We start from the raw sequence: 27,489 nt of genomic DNA, 5'->3' as shown, positions 1-27,489 counted from the left end.
TTTGAGAAGGAGTTTCACTCTTGTTGCCCAGGCTGGAGTACTATGGCATGATCTTGGCTCACTGCAACCTCCGCCTCTTGGGTTCAAGTGATTCTCCTGCCTCAGCCTTCTGAGTACCTGGGATTACAGGCATGCACCACCACACCCAGCTAATTTTTTTGTATTTTTAGTACAGACAGGGTTTCTCCATATTGGTCAGCCTGGTCTTGAACTCTCGACCTCAGGTGATCCGCCCACCTTGGCCTCCCAAAGTGCTGGGATCACAGGCATGAGCCACCGCGCCTGGCCAAATTTTTAAAAAATTAAATAAATAGAATACTGAGGTTCTGGTTTAGAATATGATCTGATTCTTAGGCTGATGACCTTCCTGGTCTCCACAGATGCAAAACTTCACTTAAACTCTAGTTGGTACCAACATCTACAAGTCCAGCAAACAAAGGAAAAGGATGCAGCCCTTATGAGTAATAGAAAACAAAGACAACATGGAGTCTTTGTGTTTCATGGCATATGTATGGCAGGGGTCTTGAGTGTTATTTCTTTTTTCTCCAAACCCGAACACATAAATATGTGTTTATGGGTCCACAAAGTTGGTCAGATGATGGTGGAAGTTATAATCTTTTCAAGTTCCATATGTAGATGTAATGGGAAAAAAATGCCTTGTTAATTTACACACAACATAGAGGGAAATGGGGTATAGTAGAAAGGTGGTATGAAATAAAGGAGTCTACTGACAATGTTCAGGAGGCAGAGGAAGAAATATAAAGCAAAAGACTCCCAGGCTCACTCTGCTGAGAGTTATTTGGTAAAACCTTTGCCCAGGGTTCTTCTTTCCCTATAACTAACAAGTGAGAAACGAGGGAGAGAGTGGCATGTCTCCAAAAACTGATCCTTCCTGCCACCTACAGCACAAGAGACATGACGGTACATCTAAAGCTTGCTTGAATCAGAGTGTAGGGGACTCTGACACTGAGTGGTGACTCACCTGTGAGATCATGTGATTATTCAAGGGTGGCTGTTGCTGAGGTGTGGGTGGGAGAGCAGGAAGTTGCTGCTGCTGCTGTTGCTGCTGGGCAGTACAAGGGAGAAGGCCCCGGACAGACTGGGATGAGGTGACCTGGTTGCACACTTCTGGGGCACCTAGTGCCATACCTAAGGCAAAGAAGAAACCCACCAAAAAGTTGTAAGCACAGGCCACGAACACATTATCCCTGGAAGGCTTAGTCAGAGGGCTCTACTTTTTCCTTGGCTTTCCTCTTTATTCCCTTTTTTCCTCTCCCCCGCTGTCTTTTGAAGACTCATAGATAAGCACAGATGCAATAGAGCTGCCTTGATGATGCAAGTCCTCATCTTAGCAGGCTTCTCTGCTCCCTAGGGACAGGAACCATCCTTGACTGTCAATGTTTGGTTATAAAACTGAACAAAATGTGAGGCTGCTGAAGAAGCACCTCCCCTGAAGTGCCTAGAATCTGTCCATCACACTTAGATAGCTGAAAACACGAATGCTTACTTCCTGGGAAGGCATATATTTTTGGTCTCTTAAGAGATTGGTCTTTTTGCTGGGGGGTGGGGGTGGGTGGGGAATCTGTCTTCTCTTTGCTTTCTTCTCAGTTTGCAACATCTCTTATAAAAGTTGCTGAGGGATGGGCGTGGTGGCTCACGCCTATAATCCCAGCACTTTGGGAGGCTGAGGCGGGTGGATCACCTGCAGTCAGTAGTTAGAGACCAGCCTGACCAACATGGTGAAACCCCATCTCTACTAAAAATACAAAAATTAGCCTGGTGTTGGGGCAGGTGCCTGTAATCCCAGCTACCTGGGAGGCTGAGGCAGAAGAATCACTTGAACCTGGGGCGTGGAGGTTGCAGTGAGCGTAGATTGCTTCACTGCGCTCCAGCCTGGGCGACAAGAGTAAGACTCTGTCCCCCTCCCAAAAAAAATGTGCTGAGAAAACTTCAAGCACACACATGGGCACATGCATACACACCACCTTTCCTTTATCCAACTATTTTTCCCACTTCTAGGCTCTCCAAGGCATGAACACATTCAACACAACATTCTTTTATTGAATATCTACTATGTGCCAGGTACTGTATAATGAACTGAAGACATAAAGGTGAGTGAAACACAGTCCTTGCCCTTAACAGCACAGAAACTTTCTTCTTTTTTTGAGACAGGGTCTCACTCTGTTGCCCAGGCTGGAGTGCAATGGCACCATCTTGGCTCACTGCCACCTTTGCCTCCCAGGTTCAAGCGATTCTTCTGCCTTGGCCTCCCAAGTACCTAGGATTACAGGCACCCACCACCATGCTCAGCTAATTTTTATTTTGGTAGAGACAGGCTTTTGTCATGTTGGCCAGGCTGGTTTTGAACTCCTGGCCTCAAGTGATCTGCTTGCCTTGCCTTCTCAGAATGCTAGGATTACAGGTGTGAGCCACCATGTCCGGCCAACAGCACAAGAACTTCTGATAGGTGATAGACATCCACATGATAATTACAATCTGATAAGGATAAGGAATACATCACTGATATTGACAGTTGTATGAAAACAAAGATGAGGAGGCAAAAACTCCTGGGAGGGTCAGGAAAGGATTTAAAGAGGGGTCAGCAAGAAAGCTGGAGTTGAAGAATGACAGATGCTTGTGAGACCAAGAGGGAACAAAGCTAATGCCATATTCAAGAAATAGTTGGAGGGCTGGAGAAGGAAAGATCCGGAAATGAGACTGCAATGGCAAACTGGAGTCAGGAAGTTATGCTATATTAAGTAGTTTGGATTTTATGCAGGTGATGATGCAGAAATGAACATTTTTAAAAGAGTACTGACGTGTTTAGATCTGTTTTAGACTGGCAAACTGGCTCTAAAAAGGGCTAAGCAGCCAGGCGCAGTGGCTCACTTCTGTAATTCCAGCTAGTTGGGTGTCTGAGGTGGAAGGATCACTTGGGCCTAGGAGTTCAAGGCTGCAGTAAGCTATGATGGTGCCACTGCACTAAGGCCTGGATGATAGCAAGACCCCAACTCTTGAAAAAGTGAAAAAAAAAAAATCAATAAAAAGAGCTGAGAATGGAGTAGGGATATCAGCTTGGGAGCTAGTGTCATAGTTGCATAAAAGAAAACAAAGGCCTGGATAAAGACTGAGGCAGTGGGATTAGAAAAGGGGTAACAGAGAAGGGCAGCAGAGACCTAGGGGTCAGAGGCAAAATCTTCAGCCCTACTGATGTCTTCTAAGGATAACTACAGAACTTCTGGGATGAGATTCAAGCAATTCTTCAAAGCGAGGAGGATAAAATAGAGGTTTAAATGCCCTTCTGCTAACAGTGCAGCAGGAACAGATAGATGGAGAAGGTTTTATAGCAGGAGAGCTGATAGGTGGTTACAGAGCTTTCATGTGGAACATAGGAGTGTCTACTCCTTTCCACTGACTGAGCTCCAGAGAAGCAGCCATTGTAGCATCCCTCTAAATTCTAGCCTATTGGCTGGTATCAATTAATTACAAACAATTAAACTCTAAGGACTCCCTCTGCTCTACAAAGCCTCTATAATCTCAAGGGTCACAAAATGAAAGTGGCTATCATTTTCATCTTAGTATATAACCTGAACCTGGGCTAATACGGATGTCCCACCTTAGTTGAAAATCAGAGAAAATAATCTAATACCAATCAATCTTTTTTCTCAAAAAAAAAAAAAGTTTGAAAGAAAAAAAGGTTTGAAAGAAAATAAGGAAGACTAAATCCAAGCAAGGACACTGGATCCAAAATTCAAATTTCCCTTCCCTTGGGTGTATTAGGTTTCCAGGAAACTATATTGGGACAAATGTTTTGTTTGTTTGTTTATTTATTTTTGAGATGGAGTTTCGCTCTTGGTGCCCAGGTTGGAGTGCAATGGCACGATCTCGGCTCACTGCAACCTCTGCTTCCCAGGTTCAAGTGATTCTCCTGCCTCAGCCTCCTGAGTAGTTGGGATTACAAGCACCTGCTACCATGCCCAGCTAATTTTGTATTTTTAGTAGAGATGGGTTTCACCATGTTGGCCAGGCTGGTCTAGAAATCCTGACTTCAGGTGATCCACCAGCCTCAGCCTCCCAAAGTGCTATGATTACAGGCGTGAGCCACCCTACCCAGCCGGGACAAATGTTTTATTAAAAGTAAATATGGGCTGGGCGCAGTGGCTCACACCTGTAATCCCAGCACTTTGGGAGGCCAAGGCAGGCAGATCACCTGAGGTCAGGAATTCGAGACCAGCCTGGCCAACATGGTAGAACCCCATCTCTATTAAAAATACAAAAATTAGCCAGGTGTGGTGGCACAAGTCTGTAATCCCAGCTACTCAGGAGGCTGTGGCAGGAGAATCGCTTGAACTCGGATGGTGGAGGTTGCAGCAAGCTGAGATTGTACCACTGTTCTCTAGCTTGGGCAACAAAGGAGACTCTGTCTCAAAAAAAAAAGTATCAGTGATGTTTCACATGAGACAAGCAAGAAGGCATGGGAATGACATGGAAGGAAAGAAGCTGTCATACCTGGCCTGGAGATCCTTCCTGCACTGCTGCCTTTACTGCTGCCAATGCTGTCACCTCGGGTAAGGATAGAGATTCCACTGAAGCTGCTGGCTTTGGTGACAGGGGGTCGCATGCTCCGGACAGAGCCATCAGAGTCTGTGCTGCTCCAAGGTCGTGGCTCCAGGGATTTGAGTTCGCTGTCTGTGCTGCTCTGTCGGCTGCTTGAGGTGCGGCTCAGCCCTTCACGGTTCCCCCTGCAGAGACAATAGTGGTCAGAGCACCCCCCACACACCACTTAGCAGAAAGGCTAGGAGATAGTTCATTTCTATTCTCTGAATAACAAAGAATGGGTAAGAATTAAAGGGAGGATGGACACTGACTTATTGTTAGTTGGTTGGCCAACCAAGAGTTGATGGGAGCAGACAGAACAAGATCCAGTACAGTAACAAAGAACACAGAGGCAAATCTGGAAGACAGTGCACTTGCAACTAATTTAATACATCAGACCAGAGGTGGATGGGAAACCATATACATGATGCTGAGATTGGCTGTGGTCTCTTCACCACCCTCTGAGGGGAATCCCACACATGCAGGAAATAATGGGGAACAGAGGGGTACCAGTTCCTTCTGAAAGTTCTTAAAATAAAAGGACTCCTAGAAGTTGCTATTGCTAAAAGGAAGGAGAAGCCAACGACATGGATAAATTCCACAACAGGTCTTCCACATAACACATCTAAGCCAGCAGAGGCGCTGCTTATGGCCACCTTTCCAGAAGTTGCAAGAGTATAGTGGACTAAAAGGGCACTGTGGAAAACTGAGTTTGGTCGTCTAGGATTGGTCCAACCTGTTTTGTGGAAATTCCATGTTACTATCTGCGAACAACTGGTTTCAGGATCTCTAAGGGCTGAAGTCCTCAGCAAATATGCTCTTGGGACTCAGGATGGCAGGGAGCAGGGGAGTTGACTGTGCCTAGTTGTCTTCATATTCATAATCCTATTTCCCTAACCAAAACTATTAAGAAAAGGGGTTTTCCCTCTTGTATTTGGCTCTGAAAACATCAGGGTTAGTTTGATGTTATAATCACTGTCTATGATTATTAACAGCTGTATGCCTCAAGATAGCCAGGTTGGCCTGAAAACTCTGTCTTGTTGAGCTCTCACTACTTCTTAACCAGTAATTTTTCTTTCATACCCCACATCCCCAACAACTAGTGATCTAAGAAAACCAAATGGCAACAATTACAAATATTTTGGTATGTATACTGAAGAATAATTAAGCAAAAAAATCATTGCAGTTTGGGCTCCCTCCTTTTTACCACCATCCCATCAAAAGCAAATAGAAATTCCCATTCCAATCCCATTGGCTCCAAAGGCACTAGGCTCAGAGTTATTTTAATAGAGAAAGGTGTTTTTCTTAAGGGTGTTAATATTAAAGAAAACAGCTTTCTTTATTAGAATACCTACTCCAAAGGTACTGTAGGAAAAAGGGGCATAATACATGCTAGGGTCCTTCTTTTAGGTTTTAGTGAAGCCAATCACAATGAGCTAAGAGTACACTGGCACAACTGGTTAGGAACATGCTGATTCTTCTCTGCAACACCAAGAGTGAGTGAGTGAGTGAGTGAGTGAGTGAGTGAGTGAGTGAGTGTGTGTGTGTGTGTGTGTGTAAGCACTTAAATGCTTCTCTCTATATATAGTTAGAGAATTTTTTTAAATTCCTGTTTCTCCAAAGCTTTATCCCTTTCCTTTGGAATAACAAAGAAACAAGAAAGAAGTATAAGTTAGGGACTTTCCAGGAACAGAACCAGACCTGAAGTGAGAGACAATAGCTACATCTCAATGGACAAAGGCAAGTATACTGACTCAACAAAAATGTGTGTGTTTGTGGGGTACAGGGATACAGCAGTTGCAATAGATGAGGCTGCTCATTAGACAGCAGAGCTTGAATTTTGCAACACAAGTCCTAAAGGCCTTTTCCACTGAAGTAAACACTTTACTATCTGTTAGAGAAATCCTGCCATTTATTTCCTCTTGCAACTAGAGGTAGACAGTGAATAAGGCAACTTTAAACCAAATACCTTGGAAAGCTATAGCAGCACTTTTATACTAATCCAGTTTTCCCAAGACAGTGATGACCAAACGTTCAAAATGTAGACTGCCTGATAATCTTCTGACTGACCTGGGTTAGTACACTACTCCCCTGAGACCTGGAGAATCTAAGTTGAGTCTTGGCAGGAAAAAGATCAATATTCCCTCTCTACAAATAAAAATAATTAGGGAAAGCTCCCCAGATTCAATTCTGAGCACTGGACTAGGTTGTGTGTATGTTGGAGAGATGGAGGTAAAGGACAAAGAACAGTCACACCTCATATTCATGCAATCAGAGCCGATTAATTTTTCCAAGCAGATTTAGTGCTGGTGAAAAGTCCAGCTTATTGGGTCTGGGGAATGGGTAGAGATGCCTGTTGAAGAGGTGGCAATAAACATCAGTAAGGCCTCACTGTGGCTTATTTGTCAATGGAGCAGACTCTTCCAAAGAACTGGGAAGTTGCCATAGTTACTGCCAATGTGGATGACGGAGTTTGGTTTACAGGTATTTGTTTCACAAACATAAACTGGGCCAGAAAGGCGTAAAGCAATTAGAGAAGATAAGCTTCTAAACATTGGCGTTCTGGACTAGTATCCAAGTAGAGGAAAAAGTTATTCCTTAAGAGCCCATGATGCTGCATTTCAGATGACCTAGATCTTTAATCAAAGCTCAGCCTGAAAACCAGTAGCTTAAAAGGAGGTCTGGAGTGGAAAGGTCTGTACCTGCTCACTACATCCTTCAAGCTATTATCTGCACAGTTTGATGTATCTGATGCTCCACAGCACTAATAAGGGCATCATTCTAACCAGTGAATCTGGATTAGGGATCCAAATGGAACACTACTAAAAGAGGAAGGAGTGACATCTGTAGAGAGCTGGTGTGGCGTAGTGACAAGAACACTAAACAAAGGATCAGCTCTGGCTGAGTACGGTGGCTCACAACTGTAATTCCAGCACTTTGGGAGGCCAAGACAGGCGGATCACCTGAGGTCAACAGTTCGAGACCAGTCTGGCCAACAAGGTGAAACCCCATCTGTACTAAAAATACATAAACTAGCTCAGTGTGCTGGCAGGTGCCTGTAATCCCAGGTACTCCGGAGGCTGAGACAGGAGATTCGCTTGAATCCAGGAGGCAGAGGTTGCAGTGAGCTGAGATGGTGCCATTGCACTCCAGCCTGGGTGACAAGAGTGAAATTCTGTCTCAAAAAAAAAAAAAAAAAAAGAATCAGCTCAATTTTTGCTACTATTAGCCATGTAAACTTGGCCTAACCACTTAATCTCTCTGCTTTTGTTTTTTGTAGATGTAAACCAGCTGACCAAATTAGGATGTTGAGAGAACTAAATAAGATAAAGTATACTCTGGTGACTATAAACCACTGTGCATTAATTCACACATAGGAGTTGGTTTAAAACTCCTATTTCTGTGCTCGCTTTGGCAGCACATATACTAAAACTCCTATTTCTTACAGTTATCCTGGGATGATCTATGACCCTGAAGTGTAGACTGTGGAGAAGGAATCTTGTTTTTTTGTTTTTGTTTTTAATGTGGGGACTCTATACTACTACCAACAATGTAAGGCCCTCTCTGTCTGGGGTTTTCAGATGGACCACAGGCAGAATAGTCTAGGAAAAAAAGAGTTCAAAGAGATGGAAAATCCTCTACCCCAAGAATGGGAAATCTCACTATCTCAGTTTCTCCATGGTTTGGCCAGCTTTAGAAAGGCCAACAGGGAAGGGACAACTAGAGCACAAGGAGTGAGAGCTCACATCTGAGTTAGCCAGATAGTCCTTATCAAGTGTAGCAGTCAGTAAGAGGGAAACCCTTTGGAAAGGGTTACACCTGAATTCTAGTGTTAAATACTCAGGTTCTCTGTATTTTCCAGTTTTTCCATTGGTAAATTGGGAAGAATATACTTAAAATGAGTTGGTAACAGAACAGATCCTAAAGTAGTGTTCTCTTACCACTGCCAGGTATTATCCTCTGGGTTAGGACTGAGAGACTGAAATGAAAGGGAGGGTCTTGTACCTGCTTTGTGGGGAAATGAAGAACGTTAGGAACTGGGGAAGTTAATACAATGGGTTGCACCAGCATTCATATGAATGATCATATGAAGGACACACTTTAAGCCCATTCTAAGGCAGACAGGTTCCTTAAGTCCTTTCTGAGGTCATCTTAACATTACATTGCCTCAGAGAGAAAACTACATAGACAGAGATGTTCATATATATGTGTCTCTCTCTCTATATATATATGTATTATTTTTTCCTAAAGATACATAATACTCCCTATGCTGGGTCAGGAATAATGTCTACACATCTCTATAGAATCAGAAAAGGTAGCCAGAAGACACCCATTCTTTTACCTTACCATAAATATATTTGAATCTTTCAAAAATGCCCAATTCCAGCAAATGTATGGGAGAAAGCTGTACCTATACCAGACACACCTATTTGGTCCCCTTTACCACCTATTTAGGACTCAAAATGAAATGAGCAACAATAAAAATAAAGTCATTGAGCAGGAGCCATTTTTTTTTTTAATGGGAAAAAATATCCAACGTTGCAAAAACCACAAATTTAATTATTCCACAAGCAGCCATGCATGGAGCAAACCCACTCTGCTGAAAAGATTACAGCAAAACAAAATAAAATTAAAAATAAAAAAGAGAGATATAGATCACACAGAGGTACCTAAAAATCTGCCTTCTTTTGTGAGAGCTAGAAGAAAAGGCTTCTTTGGAGAGTCTGTTGGTTAACATCAAAGAAAAGCATCATTACAGGATTATATTAACCTCACTGTCAAAGCTCAATGAGAAGCAGGGAACATGCTAAGTGGTACTAACCTGATGTCATTTAGATATCCGTTCTGGCCAGTCTAGGTGAGGGGGAGAAAACGGAAAATAACTTATAAGAAAACAGCATGGCATAACCGAAAAGGATGTCCATGATGCTATGAATACCCAAGGTCCTAAAACCAAAGCTCACCCCACCAACAGGGAGAAAAGGGGCAGGGACAGGATGACCCACACCCACATACCCCATCTGACTTCTCACATTTAATGGGAAAGAGCATTTGGTGGTTTTAAGCCTTCTGATAGAGTGTTTTAAAAAAGAGGCTGATAAAGGCAGGAGTGTGAAAAGGAGGAAGAGGAAAATATTAACCTAATTATTATTTCCTTTTTAGCTCTAAATTTATTGTTCTAAAGGTAAGCTGAGAATAATAATTGATGTCCTTGGTCCCAAAGAGTGTGTTCAAAGGAAGGGAAGAGGGAGACAAGATAAAGAAACTTTGTTTTTGGAAATCATCTTCAATGGCTTTTCCATTTCTGTCTTCTACATTGGCCAAAATGAAAGACATTCTGACCTGAGACCCAAGGAGAGTGGGATATTGGGGAAGCAGGTACTTTCAGAGCCTAGAAAAAATGAGAAAATTAAAAGCCTGAAACATTCCCTTTGGGGATCATTTCCTGACAAAGCCACTGAGCTGAGTGAAGTGAGCATTGTGGTGGATTCCCAAGCTTTAGGAAAATGTACCAAGAGTGTCCAGCTGCTGAGCAGAGTGGGCTCCATGCAGAGCAGAGCCTATGCTGGGCAGCTTTTCCAATATACAGCTCAGGCTTCAGAGAAGGCTGCAGCAGCAGCATTTCCATCCAAACACCCTTCTTGCCACTTCCTTTCTTTTTGGCCTGCCTCCTGCTCCCCCCCTCAGCCCCATAACTCCACCCCTAATCAGCTCCCTTTGGCCAGGCTCCTCTCCACATGGAATCTTTGGAGTACGATAGGCTTTGGCCACAGTTCCTTGTCTAGACTTTCTAAGATTCCTGATGCTTCTACCACAACAAGAGTTAGAAAGTGCTGAAATGAAAGTGGTAAATCTACAAGGATCTAACAAGGAATACATACATTAGTAGAGGCTTGAAGACTAAAAATCAGGAGAAAAAAGAGAAGAGCCTAACTTTGCCTTTGTTATGGTTGTAGGTAGATACAGTCCAGTGTTGTACATAATTAGCTCCAATACACTATTATAAATTGTCTGTGCTTTCTGAACATCTGTAGCTTTGCTAATGGATGTCATAGCAGGGCAGTCATTTCCCATGTGTAAGTGAAGCAGAGGAACACATCACAGATAGTCAGCTAGGTTACAATGTCACTGGTACTTCTTAATGTAAAGAGCCCAGAGCTGAGCAAGCTATCGGGAGGTGGTTTACATGAGGCGTTAAGAGCATAGACTCTGGAGCCAGGCTGAATTCAAATACCCAGCTCTTTTGCTAACTAGCAGTGTGACCTCACATGGTTGTTTAACCTTTATGTGCCTTAGTTCCACATTTATAAAATGGGGAAAATAAGATAAGCTACTTCATATGCCTAGTGTAAGGACTGAGTTAATCTATATCAAGTACTGAGAACAATGCCTAAAAGATAATAAGTGCTATATAAGTGCTTGCTACTATTTTTTTTTTTTTTTGAAACAGAGTTTCACTCTTGTCGCCTAGGCTGGAGTGCAATGGAGCGATCTTGGCTTACTGCAACCTCCGCCTCCCAGGTTCAAGTGATTCTCCTGCTTCAGCCTCCCAAGCAGTTGAGTTTTATGGGCATGCACCACCACACCTGGCTAATTTTATATTTTTGTAGAGATGGGGTTTTTCTCCATGTTGGTCAGGCTGGTCTCAAACTCCTGATCTCAGGTGATCCACCCACCTTGGCCTCCCAAAGTGCTGGGATTACAGGCGTGAGCTACCATGCCCAGCCAGTGCTTGTTACTTTTATCCACCAACCTGTATCTTACACAATTTAGGTGGTCATCCCTGGCCACAGTCATGTACAATGACATCTCTCCTCTCACTCTACTCATTGGTTTGTAGGTAAAGGTAGAGAACTCTCTTTGGGCTATGGTTGAATAATTTGGAAGATGGACTTTTCTGAGTCAGAATTGAAGTCTACATAATAGAAGGTAAGAAGATTCCTTCTCCTTGGACTTTGAGCCAGAAGGTGTGTTGTATATCAGTTCCCAGTGAGGGTCTCTGAGACAATGGAGCAAGTACATAGAGTTGTTCAGTTTTTAGTTGGTTATAGTATTTTTCTAAACTAATGATGATGAAAACATATATATATATATATATATATTCCCCTACCCGCCTTGTGAAAAAGGGGAGAATGGGGGAATGGGAGGAGACTAGTGTTCATCTAAGTATATTCATTAAAACTGATAATCTTTTGCCAGGCACAGTGGCTCATGCCTGTGATCCCAGCACTTTAGGAGGCTGAAGCAGAAGGATCACTTGAGCCCAAGAGTTTGAGACCAGCGTGGGCAACATAGTGAGACCCCATTCTACAAAAAATAAAAAAATTAGCCAGGCGTGATGGTACGTACCTGCATCCCAGATACTCAGGAGGCTAAGGCAAGAGGATCGCTTGAGAGCAGGAAGTTGAGGCTGCAGTGAGCTGTGACTGTCACTGCACTGCAGCCTGGGTGACAAAGCGAGACCCTATCTCCAAAAAAAAAAAAACAAAAAATAAAGAAAACCCTGACCATCTTTTGACAATGAAGGGAGACTGGCTTTCCCTCTTTGTTACTCATGTGATTGTGAGATGGTGCTCTTATCTGGATCCTACATTTTCTGGAGATTTGTTTCCCTCTTGTATACCCACAACCTTTACTGAATTTCTGCTATTCTTCTCTTCAATCTGGTAGGCAAAGGCAACCAGATACAGGGGTACCAAGTATATTTGATATGGTCCACACATTTAAGAATAACATTGCCTAAACTGATTCATGTTGGCTTTTAGCCCTCGGAGGTAGTCTTGTTGTAGGAAGCAAGGTAAGAAATATAGGAAGAAAGAGACTTCCTTTTCAGGTAGAGACTGGAGGGAATAGTGGTGCTCTCTGTGCATGTAGAATGTGGAGCTCACAGAGGATGGATGCCAGACCTATGCTCTATCACCAACATATCCTAAAAATGAGGCTGGTCAAACAAGATGAATGTATAGCCTGTGTGAACACTATGTCTTCCACTTAGAAGCAAAGATGCCTAAAATGGATAGAGGGAGTGAAAGAGTTAGGTAAGCAGGAGGAGAATTTTACAGGCAAGATTCAGACCCTGCCAAAACCATTTCTATTTTCAGTCTAGCAAATTTACCAAATTCAGCCACTCCAAGTTTTAGTTCTCTTTGTATACCATATGGCAGAATGTATTGAAAATAACACAAGTGAAAGTCTGCAGCTTCCCAATAAGCCACATTTAGTTTTAGAGATCAAATCTGGGGTTGGCTGATGTTGGTTAAAACAAACAAACAAACCCAATAACATTTGTGGAGGGTTCATTCCATTCACAGTTCCAAAGATTAAGATCTAAAAGCTATGGGCTGACAACTCTCAGATGCTACACTTACCTCTCGGGCAAATATTCTCTCTCGGACCCTTTGATATTCCTCCTCTCTCTCTTCTATTGACTTGCTCCTCCTTCCATCCTGCAATGGAACTCTGATCTAGATCGATGAGCAGAATTAAGCTAGTTAAGTTCTCCTCGTACTGCAAGCTCACTGCACACCAGCAAGGAAGAGAAACCGGGAAAGTTTATAGTTGCCATCAAAAAAATGGAAAAAAAAAAAAAAAAAAAAAAAAAAGAATAAAATTTCCAGTCCTGGAGAGGTTTCACTGGGTACATCTGACCATGCAGTTTGGGAGATCAGGTTTTCTGGATGGCTGGGGACTCTCCATCTCCCCACCCTGCCCACCCCCCAGGATCAAGAATAAAAACTATTTACAAGGACTGGGTTGCTTCCCTCTAATAATCAGGTAGCCTCCACTTGGTAAAGATTGAGAAAATAGCCCTGGGAAAAGGAACAACACTGCTTTAGAGAGAAAGCAAACGACAGAAGGAAGCTGGAGAGGGAGAAGAAACAGGTGTTTAGCAGAGCCGAAAGGAGAGGAGGAGGTTTATAGAACTAGCACATGGCATTATTCCTTCTTTAGTTACTAATGCCATGGCCTGAAGACCCAAATCACACAGCTCAGCAAAGAGGGCCTTGGTAATGAATCCCAAGGGCGAAGCTAAACTCAAAGCCTAAACACTTTTTTCCTCATCTTAACTGTATTAACTGGAGGTGGGGAAGGGGAGAGACAAATTACAGAAATAAAGAAGAAGAGAACAGAGCAACACAAAGAGAAAGAAAAGGAGAACAGAAGAGAAAGGACAGAGAAAGGAAGAGAAGTAAGTACAGTGGAGGAAGGGGAGAGACAGAGATAGACAAGGAAAAGAAGGAAATGGAGGACAGAGAACCTTAAATTCTCTAGAAAATGTAGTGAAGTAACCAGAAGGGATGGCTGGGCAGATCACCACCTCTGACTAGCCTACCATCTAAATCCTCATCACTATCTTCCCTCTCTTAGCCTGCAATTGGTGAACACTTTCCAGGGTAGGGTGTAATGGAGTGTCCTTTTCCATACTGCTCTTGAAGGCAAGGAGTTCCAAGGGAGAAAACTCATCAAGTCAATGTCACCAGGTTATAAAAGATTCTGACTTCCACTTCAGAGGCTCTGAAAGCTTCACATGAAGCAACTAAGGAGACTGCTGTTCTAGGCTGGTCTTCCTGACCTTTACTAATCTCCAAAAGTAGTCATAACTTCAAGAATATCAACCTTGCCTAGATTTAGTTCTCATTAGCTTCAAGAACCTAAATCCTACCAAATATCCTTTTATAAATTCTATTTCAAGAAGACACAGGACCTCAAGGAGCTATATTGTCCTCAGCCCCTAGGTAAACCAATGGCAAAGGAGAAAGAATATAATGGGTTTTGAGGTCAGGCAGAATCTCAGCTCTGCCACCTACCAGTAATACAACTTTAGGCAAATAACTTAACATCTCTTAGCCTCAGTTTTCTTATATGCAAAGTGGGGATAATAACCCCTATGGCATTGGGTTGTGAAGATGATTAAAAGAGATAATGCATACAATGTGTTTAGAACACAGCCTAGTTCAGGGAAAACACTCAATAAGATAGTAATTATGCTTATTATTAGCATCACAGAGAGAAAGACAGAAAAAACCCTATTATGGATCAAGCCTGAAGCTGAGAGATGAAAAGTTCACAATAGGGACAGACTCTACTTCACCCCAGTGTCCCTCTAGGCCTGAATAATTCCTGATCCACAGAAAAAGGGTTTAGGAAAATGGAGAAGGGCATCAGGATGGAAAGGCTCTTTCTCATTTTTTAAAATTTTATTTGTCTTTTTGTATGTTTCTTTGTTTTCAATCAGTCCCAGCATGTTTGTCCACAATCGATAATGGCATTTTTCTCAAAAGGACTCCCTCAAATACTCAAGTAGCAAGCAGGAAAGGTCCTGGTCTCAAGACCATACAATATCCCAAGAAAACTAATTTTAACACTAGAGGTAAGATGTTATTATAGTTATTAATTAGCAAAATTCATATAGGCTCTACTCAACCACACTCTTCAAATCTAATTCCTTTTGGAGGCCAAGCTGGATCTCAACCTTCTTCTTAGCTATCCCCCAAATAATCACTTACTATCTAAAGGGTAGGCTTGAGGTCAAAGCAATAGTCAGGCCCATTTAAAGGGATGGGATAGGTTGTTCACTTCTTATTCCCACAGCAGTGGATCACAAAGGGGATCCGTCTGAGGTTCCCAGGATCAAATGTCAAATTAACTCACTCACCTTGGTGGAAGGAGTTGGAAAAAGATTAAGGAGTTTGTAGGAAGGGATCAGAAATACCTTTATAATTGGGTAAATTAGATCACAACTTTGCCAGTTCAAGGCTAGCCCTAAGCTAGGATAAGAGTTGAAGTGGGACAAAGTAGCTTTTTGTGGTTCCCAAAGAAATCCCTAACTATTAAAGAAAAAAAAGAATGAAACCAACAGTTGGATCAAGGCTGAGGCAGGGATCACCTTGCTTTATCCAAAATGATGTGGTGTTAGAAGTCAGTGGCAGACCAAAGGAGTTCCAGGCCAAATGAGATCACCTAGCAAACCTCAGCACCATGTCTCTCTGTGGCTAAGAAGGTGGCATCTAGTTCAACAGATATACAGTTCTCAACATTAAGCCAAAGCCAACTCAGTATAGCTCAATACATTTCTCCGTACTAAGATATTTTGAGTTTTCTCCACACCACAAAAATTCTTCTCCCTTCCCAGTTTCTCTTACTGCAGTCTCTCTCTATAGGCCCACCCCTTTCCATTCTTCACCTGGTTATCGTCTCGGTCCATACTGGCATCATCTCTCTTGAGAATGAACCTCTGCTGAAATTCCGCATTCTTCTCATCCTTGATATGTTCTGAGAACCTCTGTTCAGGGCTGAGATTTGGAAAGAAATGTGAAAGGAAAGGAGGACAAAGACCCTTTTGTTAGGAAGCAGACCTACTAGGTACAGCTCTCCTAAATTATATACCTCACATTCAGGGAATTTCTGGAGTAAGAAATCGAAAAAGTCTCATGCAGGTTTTAATGAAATCCTCAGGGTCTGTTCTTTATACATCTGTCTCTTCCTCCATAGTTTTATCAGTGAAGTGAAGGGAGGCTAGGGCCAGACTTCAGGAAACATCAGTCCCTCTAGAATCTATCTCCAAGGCCTCAGAAAAAGTAGGAATTAATTATATAACCAACCCTCAATCCTAATCCCCTTCCCTGCAAAAAAAATTTTTTTTTTTTTTTTGAGATGAAGTCTCACTCTATCAACCTAGGCTGGGTGGCAGTGGTGTGATCATGGCTCACTGCAACATCTGCTGCTCGGGTTCAAGCGATTCTCCTGCCTCAGCCTCCTGAGTAGCTGGGATTACAGGTGCCTGCTACTGTGCCCAGCTGATTTTTGTATTTTTAGTAGAGATGTAATTTCACCATCTTGGCCAGGCTGGTCTTGAACTCCTGACCTCGTGAACCACCTGCCTCAGCCTCCCAAAGTGCTGGGATTACAGGCGTGAGCCACCACGCCCAGCCATCTGCAAGAGACATCTTGATCCTACACCTTCCTCTTCCACCCCAGCAGGTTATCCCGGAAAGTCTTCCCAAATCATGGTTTCCTCACTTACATTCTTGTGTTACTAGTTTTGTTGATGATGACGGCTTTCCCAGTTTGATCAACATTGTGGTCCATCCCAAAATAGGCAGCTACCCGGTGTAATAGCATCCGGTGATATGAGGTCATCTGAGGAAACTTCTTGAACTGGTTACTGCAGGGAAACCCGGGGGGAAAAAGTGATATAAGACAAACAACGGCAATAACAACCAATTTTAATTTTTTAAACAAGTATCTAAAGTGGAGAGTTTCTTAGGAGAAAAGACATACTATAAGGAATACAGATGTTTACTGAATGGGAACCAAACAGGTTTCTCCTAGTTTCTTTATCTACAGTATTCTGCAGATTACTGTGATCTACTATCCTCATTAAGACTGCTAATTGCTGGGTGCGGTGGCTCACACCTGTAATCCCAGCCGTTTGAGAGGCTGAGGCGGGCAGATCATTTGAGTTCAGGAGTTCAAGACCAGCCTGGTCAACATGGCAAAACCCCGTCTCTACAAAAAATACAAAAATTAGCTGGGCATGTGCCTGTAATCCCAGCTACTTGGATGACTGAGGCACAAGAATCGCTTGAACCCTGGAGGCAGAATTGCAGTGAGCTGAGACTGCACCACTGTGCTCCAGCCTAGGTGACAAAGCAAGACTCTGTCTCAAAAAAGGACTACTTATTAAGCCCTAGGTCCCACCCACCTAGATGATGTTTGACAAAGAAAAAGGAAGACATTTAAGGATAGTAAGATCTGGGCCGGGCGCGGTGGCTCAAGCCTGTAATCCCAGCACTTTGGGAGGCCGAGGCGGGTGGATCACGAGGTCAAGAGATCGAGACCATCCTGGTCAACATCGTGAAACCCGGTCTCTACTAAAAATACAAAAAATTAGCTGGGCATGGTGGTGCGTGCCTGTAATCCCAGCTACTCAGGAGGCTGAGGCAGGGGAATTGCCTGAACCCAGGAGGCGGAGGTTGCGGTGAGCCGAGATCGTGCCCTTGCCCTCCACCCCGGGGGAAACGAAAGAAAAACCCCCTCTAAAAAAAAAAAAAAAAAAAAAAAAAAAGAATAGTAAGATCTGGGACAAAGGTGAGATGCTAAAAAGATACAAATTATTTTTCAATTCAAATCTACGTAATAACTTAAAAACTTCAGTATGTTTTCAAAAATCACACTTCAAGGGGAAAGTATCCTAAAATTGTACCTAAGTTATTTCCAGTACCCCCCCACCTCTAAATATGTATTTCATGCAAGTAACTTACTTGTTGTCATTAATAAATTCCAGAATCTCCTGTTCTAATTTTAGCAGCATCATTCTGTCCCTGTTTAAAAAAGATCAAAACAAAACAAAACAAAAAGCAGCCCTCCCATAGACATTGAAAGCAGGGATTCAAAACACAACTTGTTCATTATAGAAGCTGAAAAAGGCATATATGCAAACCCAATAATGAACCATAATAATGCTGCTGAGCCTTACTTGCCTGTTTTACAATATTTTCCAAAAGAAAAATAACCTAACTATACATTTTTCAGATCCTTCCTGATCAGATACTTTGTTATACCATATCAGAAATTTCATTGTTAGCAGCATATTCATATAAACACACATTATAAATCTAATCATCATTCTATATTCTATCCTGTTATTTACAGATTTTTAAAGCAATTATGACTTAGCTTATGTACAAATCAATTATTTTTTCTTCTGTGCTTTTTAACTCCTCTTAATATCACTCCCAATGTGTGCTTTTTAATCAGTGTACTCCCAAGCCTTCATATTTCCTTGTTTCTGCATTCTTTCACAGAGTTTTTCCCAGTTCTGAAAACAGAAACCTCAATGTGAGAATATTTTTAATCCCTCACAGCATATAAAACTATAGCTGAGAAAGACTGTAGGGACAGGGAGATGGGCATCCTAGATTTTAACAATGGAAAAATTCTGGGAAGCTGTTTGGCCTCTTGGAATCTTGCTATCCCCTATCCCTTTTCCTCTTACACCCATGATGTTATTACCTTGGGTTCTTTTTCAGTGTGTTTACAAGAAATTCATGTAGGTCTATTCCAGTGGAGTCCGTATATTCCTGGCTGGAGTCTAGAACCACCACAACAAAAGAAATTTAAAATAAATGAAACTGCTTTGCATGCCGTCTAATGCTAAGCAGAAGTCCACAATCTAACCAGGAGAGATAAGAATAGGAAAGCAAAATCAAACTTCCAGAGTTTTAACATAAAATCCAGAATGACCTTGATGTGCTAGACCCCAAAATTCCCCAACAAAATGACAGAAGAAAGAATCTGGGCCATAGTATTACATCAATATTACACTGAAAAGCCACCAATCATCAATAAGTATTTACTGAATGTCCTGATCAAAACAAAGCAGGTTTTATTAAGGAATATAAATTCCAGGTAAAGGCAGTCAGGGCTGAATTTTCCAGAATCTCAGTAAATATGTCCAAATATTATTTTTTAATCCTGTTTGCCTTCTTATCATTTTTATGGACTATGTATTTTTGCAACCAGTCCAAGAGTTTAAAGACAAAGATAGTCTAATACTTAGAGACAAATCTGCATTATTAAAAAAAAAAAAATCAGGCTGGCCTCAGTGGCTCATGCCTCTAATCCCAGAACTTTGGGAGGCTGAGGCGGGCGGATCACCTGAGGTTAGGAGTTCAAGACCAGCCTGGCCAACACAGTGAAACTAAAAATCTCTACTAAAAAAAAAAAATTAGCCAGGTGTGGTGGCATGTGCCTGTAGTCCCAGCTACTTAGGAGACTGAGGCAGGAAAATCGCTTGAACCCAGTAGGTGGAGGTTGCAGTGAGCCAAGACTGCACCACTCCAGCCTGGGAGACAGAGGGATACTCTGTCTCAAAAATAATAATAATAATTAAAAGAAATAAATAAAAACCACCCTAGCCATTCCTAAACCAAAATATAAATGGTATCTGGAGGATCTGCTACCAGTCATTATCAATGTCATCATTATTCCAGAGCACAAGTAAAATCAGACTTGACTACACTGTCCTCCTATGAATAATGCCAATGCAGATGGAGTAGCTCTCTGTGGCATGTGAGCTCCTAAGGCAGGGTCAGTTAAAGAAGTAAAGAAAGTCACCTAGTTAGGCATCTCCTCAAGCAACCAAGTTAGCAGAACACTATGAATTGATAGGCCAGTAAGTCTAGCAGGCACCAGGCTTCAGGATAAAAGTAAAGGGTACTGCCCTAGAACAGATGAGAGATGGGGGAAAGTCCTCACCTCTGGACAGCATCTTCCTTGGGATCTTTTCTTTGTTTTTGTCCTTGTCTTCCTTTTCGGAGACATCTTTTGTGGACTTTTCTTCCTCCTTGTCAGACGGGCAACTGATGTGCAACTGAATTATGTCCTTATGGAGAAAAAAGGATAATCAAAGGGGGAAAAGGATTTTAACTTTCTTGAAGCTCACTTGGAATCGTTAAGAATGTAAATCTTCTTTAAGAAGGTAAGGCAGCTCTCTTATAGATTAGTATTATTTTGCTAATTAAATTGTTTTAGTTTTGTTCTATCAAGATGGTAGAGGAATAGCTTTATCTGCCAGCAAGCACAGCCTACTTTATGGAGAGCACAAGTTACACAGGCTGTTCTTGACATAGGTACTGGATGGGAATGGTTCTAACCACCAGAGGGGGAGGATACATTTAAGAAAATAAGATCCAGCTCTGGGATCTCCTTGTCTGCGTTATCCTAGGTGGTCAAGATATGAAGACTTATACTTCATACTCTCACTATGCTGGCTTTTTTTTCTATTTTAGAGTCCCCCTCCTCCCTGGTGCAGGTCTGTCAGCACTGCCACTGCCACTGGAACCCGCAGCTGGGAGGGGAGAGACCATGCCCTGTTTTACTACAACAGCTTTTGTTCTGAAGTACCTTCTACCCTGATTTTCAAGTCTGATGTTGCTGTGATTGCCACACTACATTTTATCAAACAACTGCCAAGTGCAAAAGCTACTTACTCCTGCAAATTACCTACCTGGGTTTCTAATGGCCCATCAGCAAATGGGGTGGAGGACTCCTCACATACTGCCAGGCTGCGCACCAACTTTAGCTTGGAATTAGACTGAAAAAAAAAAAAGCCAAACAAACAATTTCCTTTTTTTTGTTTGTTTTTTATATATCTTACATATTTCTTCCCTTGGTGAACATTCAGAAAGCTTCTAGCTGAATGAAGAGTGTCCTCTTTGGCTCTGTTAGTTGCTGTTTCCATTAAACATTTTTCAAATGGGTCCTATTCACCAGTTCCTGATTTACTTGAAAGACACTTCTCTTGCTTACAAAAGTAGACATGTACAAACTGGCTACTTTAAAATGGTGGGAAACCATTTCACTTAGCCCTCTTCTCTCTTTAGCCCGGTACTCTAAGTGTCAGAACTTTATGCAAATACACAGCGACATAGCACAGTAGCAAGACAACGAGGCTGAAAGCCAAAAGTCCTAGCTTCAACTCCTGGTTTTATACTTACAAGCTATGAGATCCTGAGCAAATTACTTGACTCTTTTTTTTTTCCTTAGGAAAATGGTTATAAATACCCAAAATTACCTAAAAAGCTGTTGAGAATTAGATAATATATAGTATGTAAACATACATATCTTTAAATAGTGCTTAGCACACAGTAGATAATAAATGCTAAATGACTAAACCTGAGATGGCAAGGGTATGGAAAGAAGTGTCTAAGAAAAAGAGTAAAGAGAAAGACAGGCCAAGCATGGTGGCTCACACCTGTAAACCCAGCATTTTGGGAGGCCAAGGTAGGAGGATCACTTGAGGCCAGGAGGTAGCAGTCTGGGCAACATAGTGAGACCCTATCTCTACAAAAAAAATTTTGTTTAAATTAGCTGGGCATGGTGGTGCATGACTATGGTTATGGTCTCAGCTACTCAGGAAGCTGAGGTGGGAGAACTGCCTGAGCCTGGGAGGTTGAGGCTGCAGTGAGCTGTGATCATGCCACTACACTCCAGCCTGGGCAACAGTGAGACCCTATCTCAAAAAAAAAAAAGAGAAGTGGGGGGGAGGGGAGGAGGAGGGAGGGGAGGGGAAGAGAGAGGGAGAGAGAGGGAGGGGGGAAGAAAGAGAGAAAGAGAGAAAGAGAGAGAGAGAAAGAGAGAAAGAGAGAGAGAGAGAGAGATTGAGATTGTAACACTTGGGATTTCATGCAATAAAATCTAATCTACCTGCTTTACTTTTGCTAGCTGGTGAATCCCAAATCATTTCTCTCCTAAGGACCTACCCAAAGCTAAAAACTGTAGGGTTGGCTGGGCGTGTTGGCTCACGCCTGTAATCCTAGCACTTTGGGAGGCCTAGGTGAGTGGATCACCTGAGGTCAGGAGTTCAAGACCAGCCTGGCCATCATGGTGAAACCCCATCTTTAAAAAAACAAAAACAAAAACAAAATGCTGTAGGGTGACTCATTAGAAATCTACCTATAAACATTTATTGAGACTCAATACAATAAAACCAACTATTAGAGTAAATACCAAAGCACGAAACATGACAGGAATGCTCCAGGTAGTGCAGTACAGCAAAAAGAACCTGTGACTCTGAAGAATTAATTTCATGCCTAATTCTGCCATTTGCTACTGAATGTACTTTGTTAAGTTACTCAGTCTCTATAGCCCAAGTTTCCTCATCTGTAAAATGGAGATAATAGCTGTCTTACTTATCCCCCCAAATTTGAGAGGAACTAAAGTAGCAGTAAGTAACTTCTGTTTTGAACTTTAACATCAAGCCCATCACTATGGATCAGGCCATGTAAGGCAAGCCACAGAGCCAATTTGTCATAGTTCTTGGCCTTCTTCAAACTCAAGCCATAAAGTGGCTAAGCCACTCTCCAAATTCTGTCATTATTTTTTTGGAGGAACAGGGTGGCCAACCTTAATTATTATTTTTTGTGGCAATTCTTCCCAATGAAAGAAAAATTTAATACTTTACTGCTTCCCAGCTAAATTAAAAAGCTATCACACACTAACACATGTAGTCTTCCCTAATAACTCTGCTTAAAATAATCTGTGATGTGCTAATTTTATCATATAATGATTAAAAGGAAAATCCTCTTCCTGCTTCTAAAAGGTAAAACATAGGGCCGGGCGCGGTGGCTCAAGCCTGTAATCCCAGCACTTTGGGAGGCCGAGGCGGGTGGATCACGAGGTCAAGAGATCGAGACCATCCTGGTCAACATGGTGAAACCCCGTCTCTACTAAAAAAAATAAAAAAAAAATAAAAAATAAAAAGGTAAAACATTAGGTTGTTAGGTTGGCAGGGCACTCGTGCTTGTAATCCCTGCACTTTGGGTGGCCGAGACAGGTGGATCGATTGAGCCGAGGAGTTCAAGATCAGCGTGGGCGACATGGTAAAATCTCATCTCTACTAACAACACAAAAATCAGCCTGGCATGGTGGCATGTGCCTGAAAGCCCAACTACTTGGGAGGCTGAGGCATGAGAATCACTTGAACACAGAAGGCAGAGTTTGCAGTGAGCCGAGATCGCACTACTGCACTCCAGCTTGGGCTACAGAGTGAGACTCCATTTCAAAAAAAAAAGGAAAGAGGCAGGGCAATGGTGGCTCACGCCTGTAATCCTAGCAATTTGGAGGGGCTGAGGCGGGTGGATCATCTGAGGTCAAGAGTTTGAAGCTGGATGCGGTGGCTCACGCCTGTAATCCCAGCACTTTGGGAAGCTGGGGCAGGTAGATCACTTGAGGTCAGAAGTTCCAGACCAGCCTGACCAACATGGTGAAACCCTGTCTCTACTAAAAATACACAATTAGCCGGGCATGGTGGCACATGCCTGTAATCCCAGCTACCTGGGAGGCTGAGGCAGGGGAATCGCTTGAATCTGGGAGGTAGAGGTTGCAGTGAGCCAAGATCAGGCCATTGCACCACAGCCTGGGCAACAAGACTGAAACTTTGTCTCAAAAAAAAAAAAAAAGAGTTTGAGACCAGCCTGGCCAACATGGTGAGGCCTCATCTCTATTAAAATTAGCCAGGGATGGTGGCAGACACCTGTAATCCCAGCTACTTGGGGGGCTGAGGCAGGAGAATCACTTGAACCCAGGAGGTGGAGGTTGTAGTGAGCCAAGATTGCACCACTGCACTCAAGCTTGGGCAACAGGGCAAAAACACTCTGTCTAAAAAAAATAAAAGGAAAGTAAAACATTAGGGAAAAAGAAGTCTGTATTTTTAGGAGATCCAAAAATGTTGAGTAATTTATCTTAGTGGGGCAGGATTTATCTTAAAGAAAATTCATATTAAAAAAAAAAAAAAGAAGAGGAATAAAAAGACTCATGTAAGTAGCCATTCTCCTAGAGAAGCTAGGAGTGAGCAGAGAAACTGGTATTTCAGCACAACCAGTAAGGATCCAGTTCTTTCAGGCTCTGTGGAAGTCTCCAGCTGGGTAGCTTTTCAGGCATCAAATATGCATACACCTATGTATGCATAAATGCATATACAGTTTCCATTAGATGTGTGTATGTGTACACGTATGTATGCACATTTATGCAGGTTCACAATTGGGGTACAGAGTACAGGCAAGAAAACTCTGCCTACATAATCTGAAGAAACTAGACATTCATGAGAAGTCCATTTGTGAAATGTATTACTAATAACATTAGAAAGAAGCTACAGAGGAAGGGCTCTCACCTTGGCTCTTTTCCTGGCATGACCATGGTTGGATGTCCGCCTCTGTTAGAAGGGAATTGGAAAATATTAAGGTGGAAGAAAATCAACATGTAAGTTAAAAACAATACATGTTTATGAAGAAAATGCACTAACTGTAAAAACCATTACAGTAACAGCCAAACTATGATGAGGACCACATGATACTGGTTTCTCCCTACAACCTACAACTCTAACAACTGTGACATGAAAGGGACTACAGGCCATCTATAGTCAAATAACCATTCACCATTAAGTTAAAGAATCAGAAGATGATCTAAAGGTCCCTGGTTCGATCCCAGGTTAAACAAAAAAGAAAGAAAAGAAAAAAAAAAAAGAATCAGAAGATGGTCAGATGTGGTGGCTCATGCCTGTAATCCCAGCACTTTGGGAGGCCAAGGTAGGTGGATCACTTGAGCTCAGGAGTCTGAGATCAGCCTGGGCAACAAGGCAAAAAATCCCGTCTCTACAAAAAGAAAAAAAAAAAAATTAGCCAGGTGTGGTGGCATGCACCTATAGTCCCAGGTACCTGAGGGGCTGAGGTGTGAGGATGGCTTGAGCCTGGGAAGCAGAGTTTGCAGTGAGCTGAGATCGTGCAACTGCACTCCAGCCTGGGTGACAGAGCCAGACCCTGTCTCAAAAACAAAACAAAAACCATTAAAAAAAAGAGTTGGAAGACACTGATTTTGTTGGCCTATTTCACAGACTGATAAAAGTTACTTTTGGACAAGCCATGGTATCCTGTCCTAATTAGGATGCTTCTGGAAGCATCACTACCATAGCATGAAAGAGTGTTTTTTTTCCCAAGCCTGTTCACAGAAGCCTATTTAATCCATAATAGATATGAAATATGGTTCCTAACCATCACTTATGATAACATCTTCACAGGACAACACACACATTCATAGTTCCAACTTGAGATACCCAAAATATCTGTTCCTATAGCTGCAGAAATGGAATGAAGAGTCTTCTTCCCAAATGCCTCCCTCCCTAAGTATCCGGATACAAAGAAGGAAGCATAAAAGATAGAGATAAGACCTCCAGAGCAAAGGGGAGACAGTGGATAAGGGGCAGGATAGAAGCTGAGGAAGATAAAGAATGAGGGCCTAAGGTGGGATGAGGGAAGGAACAGCTAATTCATTAATAAGATTTGTAAACATCTGAGAAGTCAAAATCAGGGCTTTTGGGAAGAGGATGGATAGGGTTATACATGGGGATGAGGCACTTAGGAGTTGTGAGATGTTTGGAATGGAACTCATTGATAACTGGGGCATAGAGGGAACTGAGGCAGGAGGATAGGGGAGGGGAAACAAGTCAGAGGCAGAGTACCAGCATGGCCTTGGGTAGGTGAGGATTTCTCTTTTCTTGTTCTTCTTCACTAGTTAGCAAATAACACGGCCACAATGCAAAATGGAGAACTGAGAAGGTGGATGGAAAGAATAAGAAATGATGGTGGATCTGCTCAGTGGCAAGATCTACTGCAGTAGGGGAACACTCATAGTCCAGAAACATGAAGCAGCATTTGTCACTACTTTTTCAATTAGGTAATACATACACAAGGCACAAACATTAAAAAGGCATAATGGGGGCATATACAGAACAATAAGTTATTCACAACTGTCCCCCAGATACTTGGTTCTCTCCTAAATGGTCAACCAGTACTGAAGTTCTTTTGGATATATCCAGGTATCTTTTATGCATATATAAGCTTAGTGTATGTGTACACACAGGTTTTTTAAAAACCAAATATACCGGCTGGGCATGGTGGCTCACACCTGTAATCTTAGCACTTTGAGAGGCTAAGGTGGGCAGATAACCTGAAGTCAAGAGTTCAAGATTGGCATGGCCAAAATGGTGAAACCCTGTCTTTATTTTAAAAATACCAAAGTTGGCCGGATGTAGTGGTAGGCACCTGTAATCCCAGCTACTTGGGAGGCTAAGGCAGGAGAATAGCTTGAACCTGGGAGGCAGAGGTTGCAGTGAGCCGAGGTTGTGCCGCTGCACTCCAGCCTGAGTGACAGAGTGAGGATCCATTTCAAAAAATAAATAAATAAAAATAAAATGAAATATAAATTTTTTTTTTAAAGCCCAAATATATTGTACCTACTACTGAGAACCTTGTTTTTAAACTTTTTTTTCATGGGTGTCATTCTAAGGAAGATCTACCCTTTTCTTTTTTCCTTTTCCTTTTTTTTTTTTTTTTTTTTCAGATTTACCCCATTTTTAATGGCTACATAGGCTATACCATAACTTATTTTACCAGTCTATAATGTTTCTGACCTTTTGCTAGTATAAACAATGACCATATCATTGAATATATATAAAAATAGTATATCTGTAGTCCATTTAGAAGTTTTTTATAAAGTATTGCTAAATTGCCCCTCAAGGTACCAATTTAGACTTTTACCAACAATATATGAATGAATCTGCTTATTTCCCAGAATGGATAGTTTTAACAGTCAAACATATATTAAAAGCCTAATATACACCATGTTATCATGCTAGCTACTGGAGGATACGGAGATAAAAGGCACAAACCTTGTCAAAAAGGAACTCATAATCCTGTTGGAGAAGACAGACAAATAGACAATTACAATACAGTACATTAAGTGTATTAGAGAGGTACTCATGGAGTGCAACAGAAGCAAACAACAGAAGCGTCTAATTCAGATCTAGCAACCCATAGATTCATACATTTACAGATATTGAGTGCCTCCTATGTTCAAGGCACTGTATTAGGCCTTAGGGATACAATGGTGAGCCAAAACCGATCTAATCCTGGGCCTCATAGAGTTTATAGATCTGTCAGGAAGACAGACATTAATCAAAGAGTTACAGACTTCCAAAAGGTGAGCAAGGTTTTCAAAAAAGGCTTCCTACAGAAAGACATCATCTGGGTTGAGTTTTAAAGGATAAATAGGCATTAGACAGTTGTTGGTAGGGGTGGAAGTTGGAGGAAGCCAGGATAAGAACACTAAGGTGGGCATTTCCAGGCAGAGAAAGCATGTACAAAAGCTTTCCCCAAACTTTCAGCTCCTATTTATAACAGGGACCAAGGAATCAGATAATGCTGATGCATTGGATGTCAGAGGTGAAGGCTGACATGCAGAGACTAGGTCCCAATATACCATGCTGAGAAATCTTACACTTGGCTTAGAGCAGTAAGACACACAGAATGTTTGAAGAGAGTTAACACAGGCAGC

At 42.1% G+C, this 27,489-nt stretch overlaps 1 protein-coding gene across 26 annotated transcripts in view; it reads right to left on the bottom strand.

The window, feature by feature from the left end:
* Positions 1–27,489, bottom strand: part of R3HDM2 (R3H domain containing 2) — a 187,556-nt gene that overhangs the window by 29,977 nt on the left and 130,090 nt on the right. For 8 of the 26 annotated variants that reach the window (XM_032289702.1, XM_032289693.1, XM_032289713.1 and 5 more), the window contains 13 exons: positions 26,825–26,848; positions 24,272–24,313; positions 20,609–20,695; positions 19,858–19,984; positions 18,613–18,691; positions 17,862–17,921; positions 16,622–16,762; positions 15,782–15,890; positions 12,966–13,061; positions 9,419–9,450; positions 9,267–9,320; positions 4,510–4,742; positions 983–1,149 (listed from right to left, as the gene is read on the bottom strand). In XM_032289702.1, the coding sequence (XP_032145593.1) occupies positions 983–1,149; positions 4,510–4,742; positions 9,267–9,320; positions 9,419–9,450; positions 12,966–13,061; positions 15,782–15,890; positions 16,622–16,762; positions 17,862–17,921; positions 18,613–18,691; positions 19,858–19,984; positions 20,609–20,695; positions 24,272–24,313; positions 26,825–26,848 (1,251 nt within the window). Of the gene's footprint in view, positions 1–982; positions 1,150–4,509; positions 4,743–9,266; positions 9,321–9,418; positions 9,451–12,965; positions 13,062–15,781; positions 15,891–16,621; positions 16,763–17,861; positions 17,922–18,612; positions 18,692–19,857; positions 19,985–20,608; positions 20,696–24,271; positions 24,314–24,815; positions 24,960–25,615; positions 26,054–26,824; positions 26,853–27,489 lie in introns of those variants that run through there. The other 18 variants (XM_032289768.1, XM_032289761.1, XM_032289671.1 and 15 more) reach the window with 12 other exon arrangements.

This window comes from Sapajus apella, unplaced genomic scaffold (genome assembly GCF_009761245.1).
Source record: "Sapajus apella isolate SASKATOON/1434 unplaced genomic scaffold, GSC_monkey_1.0 scaffold2, whole genome shotgun sequence".
Lineage (NCBI taxonomy): Eukaryota > Metazoa > Chordata > Mammalia > Primates > Cebidae > Sapajus > Sapajus apella.
This window is presented reverse-complemented; position numbering and strand designations above follow the sequence as displayed.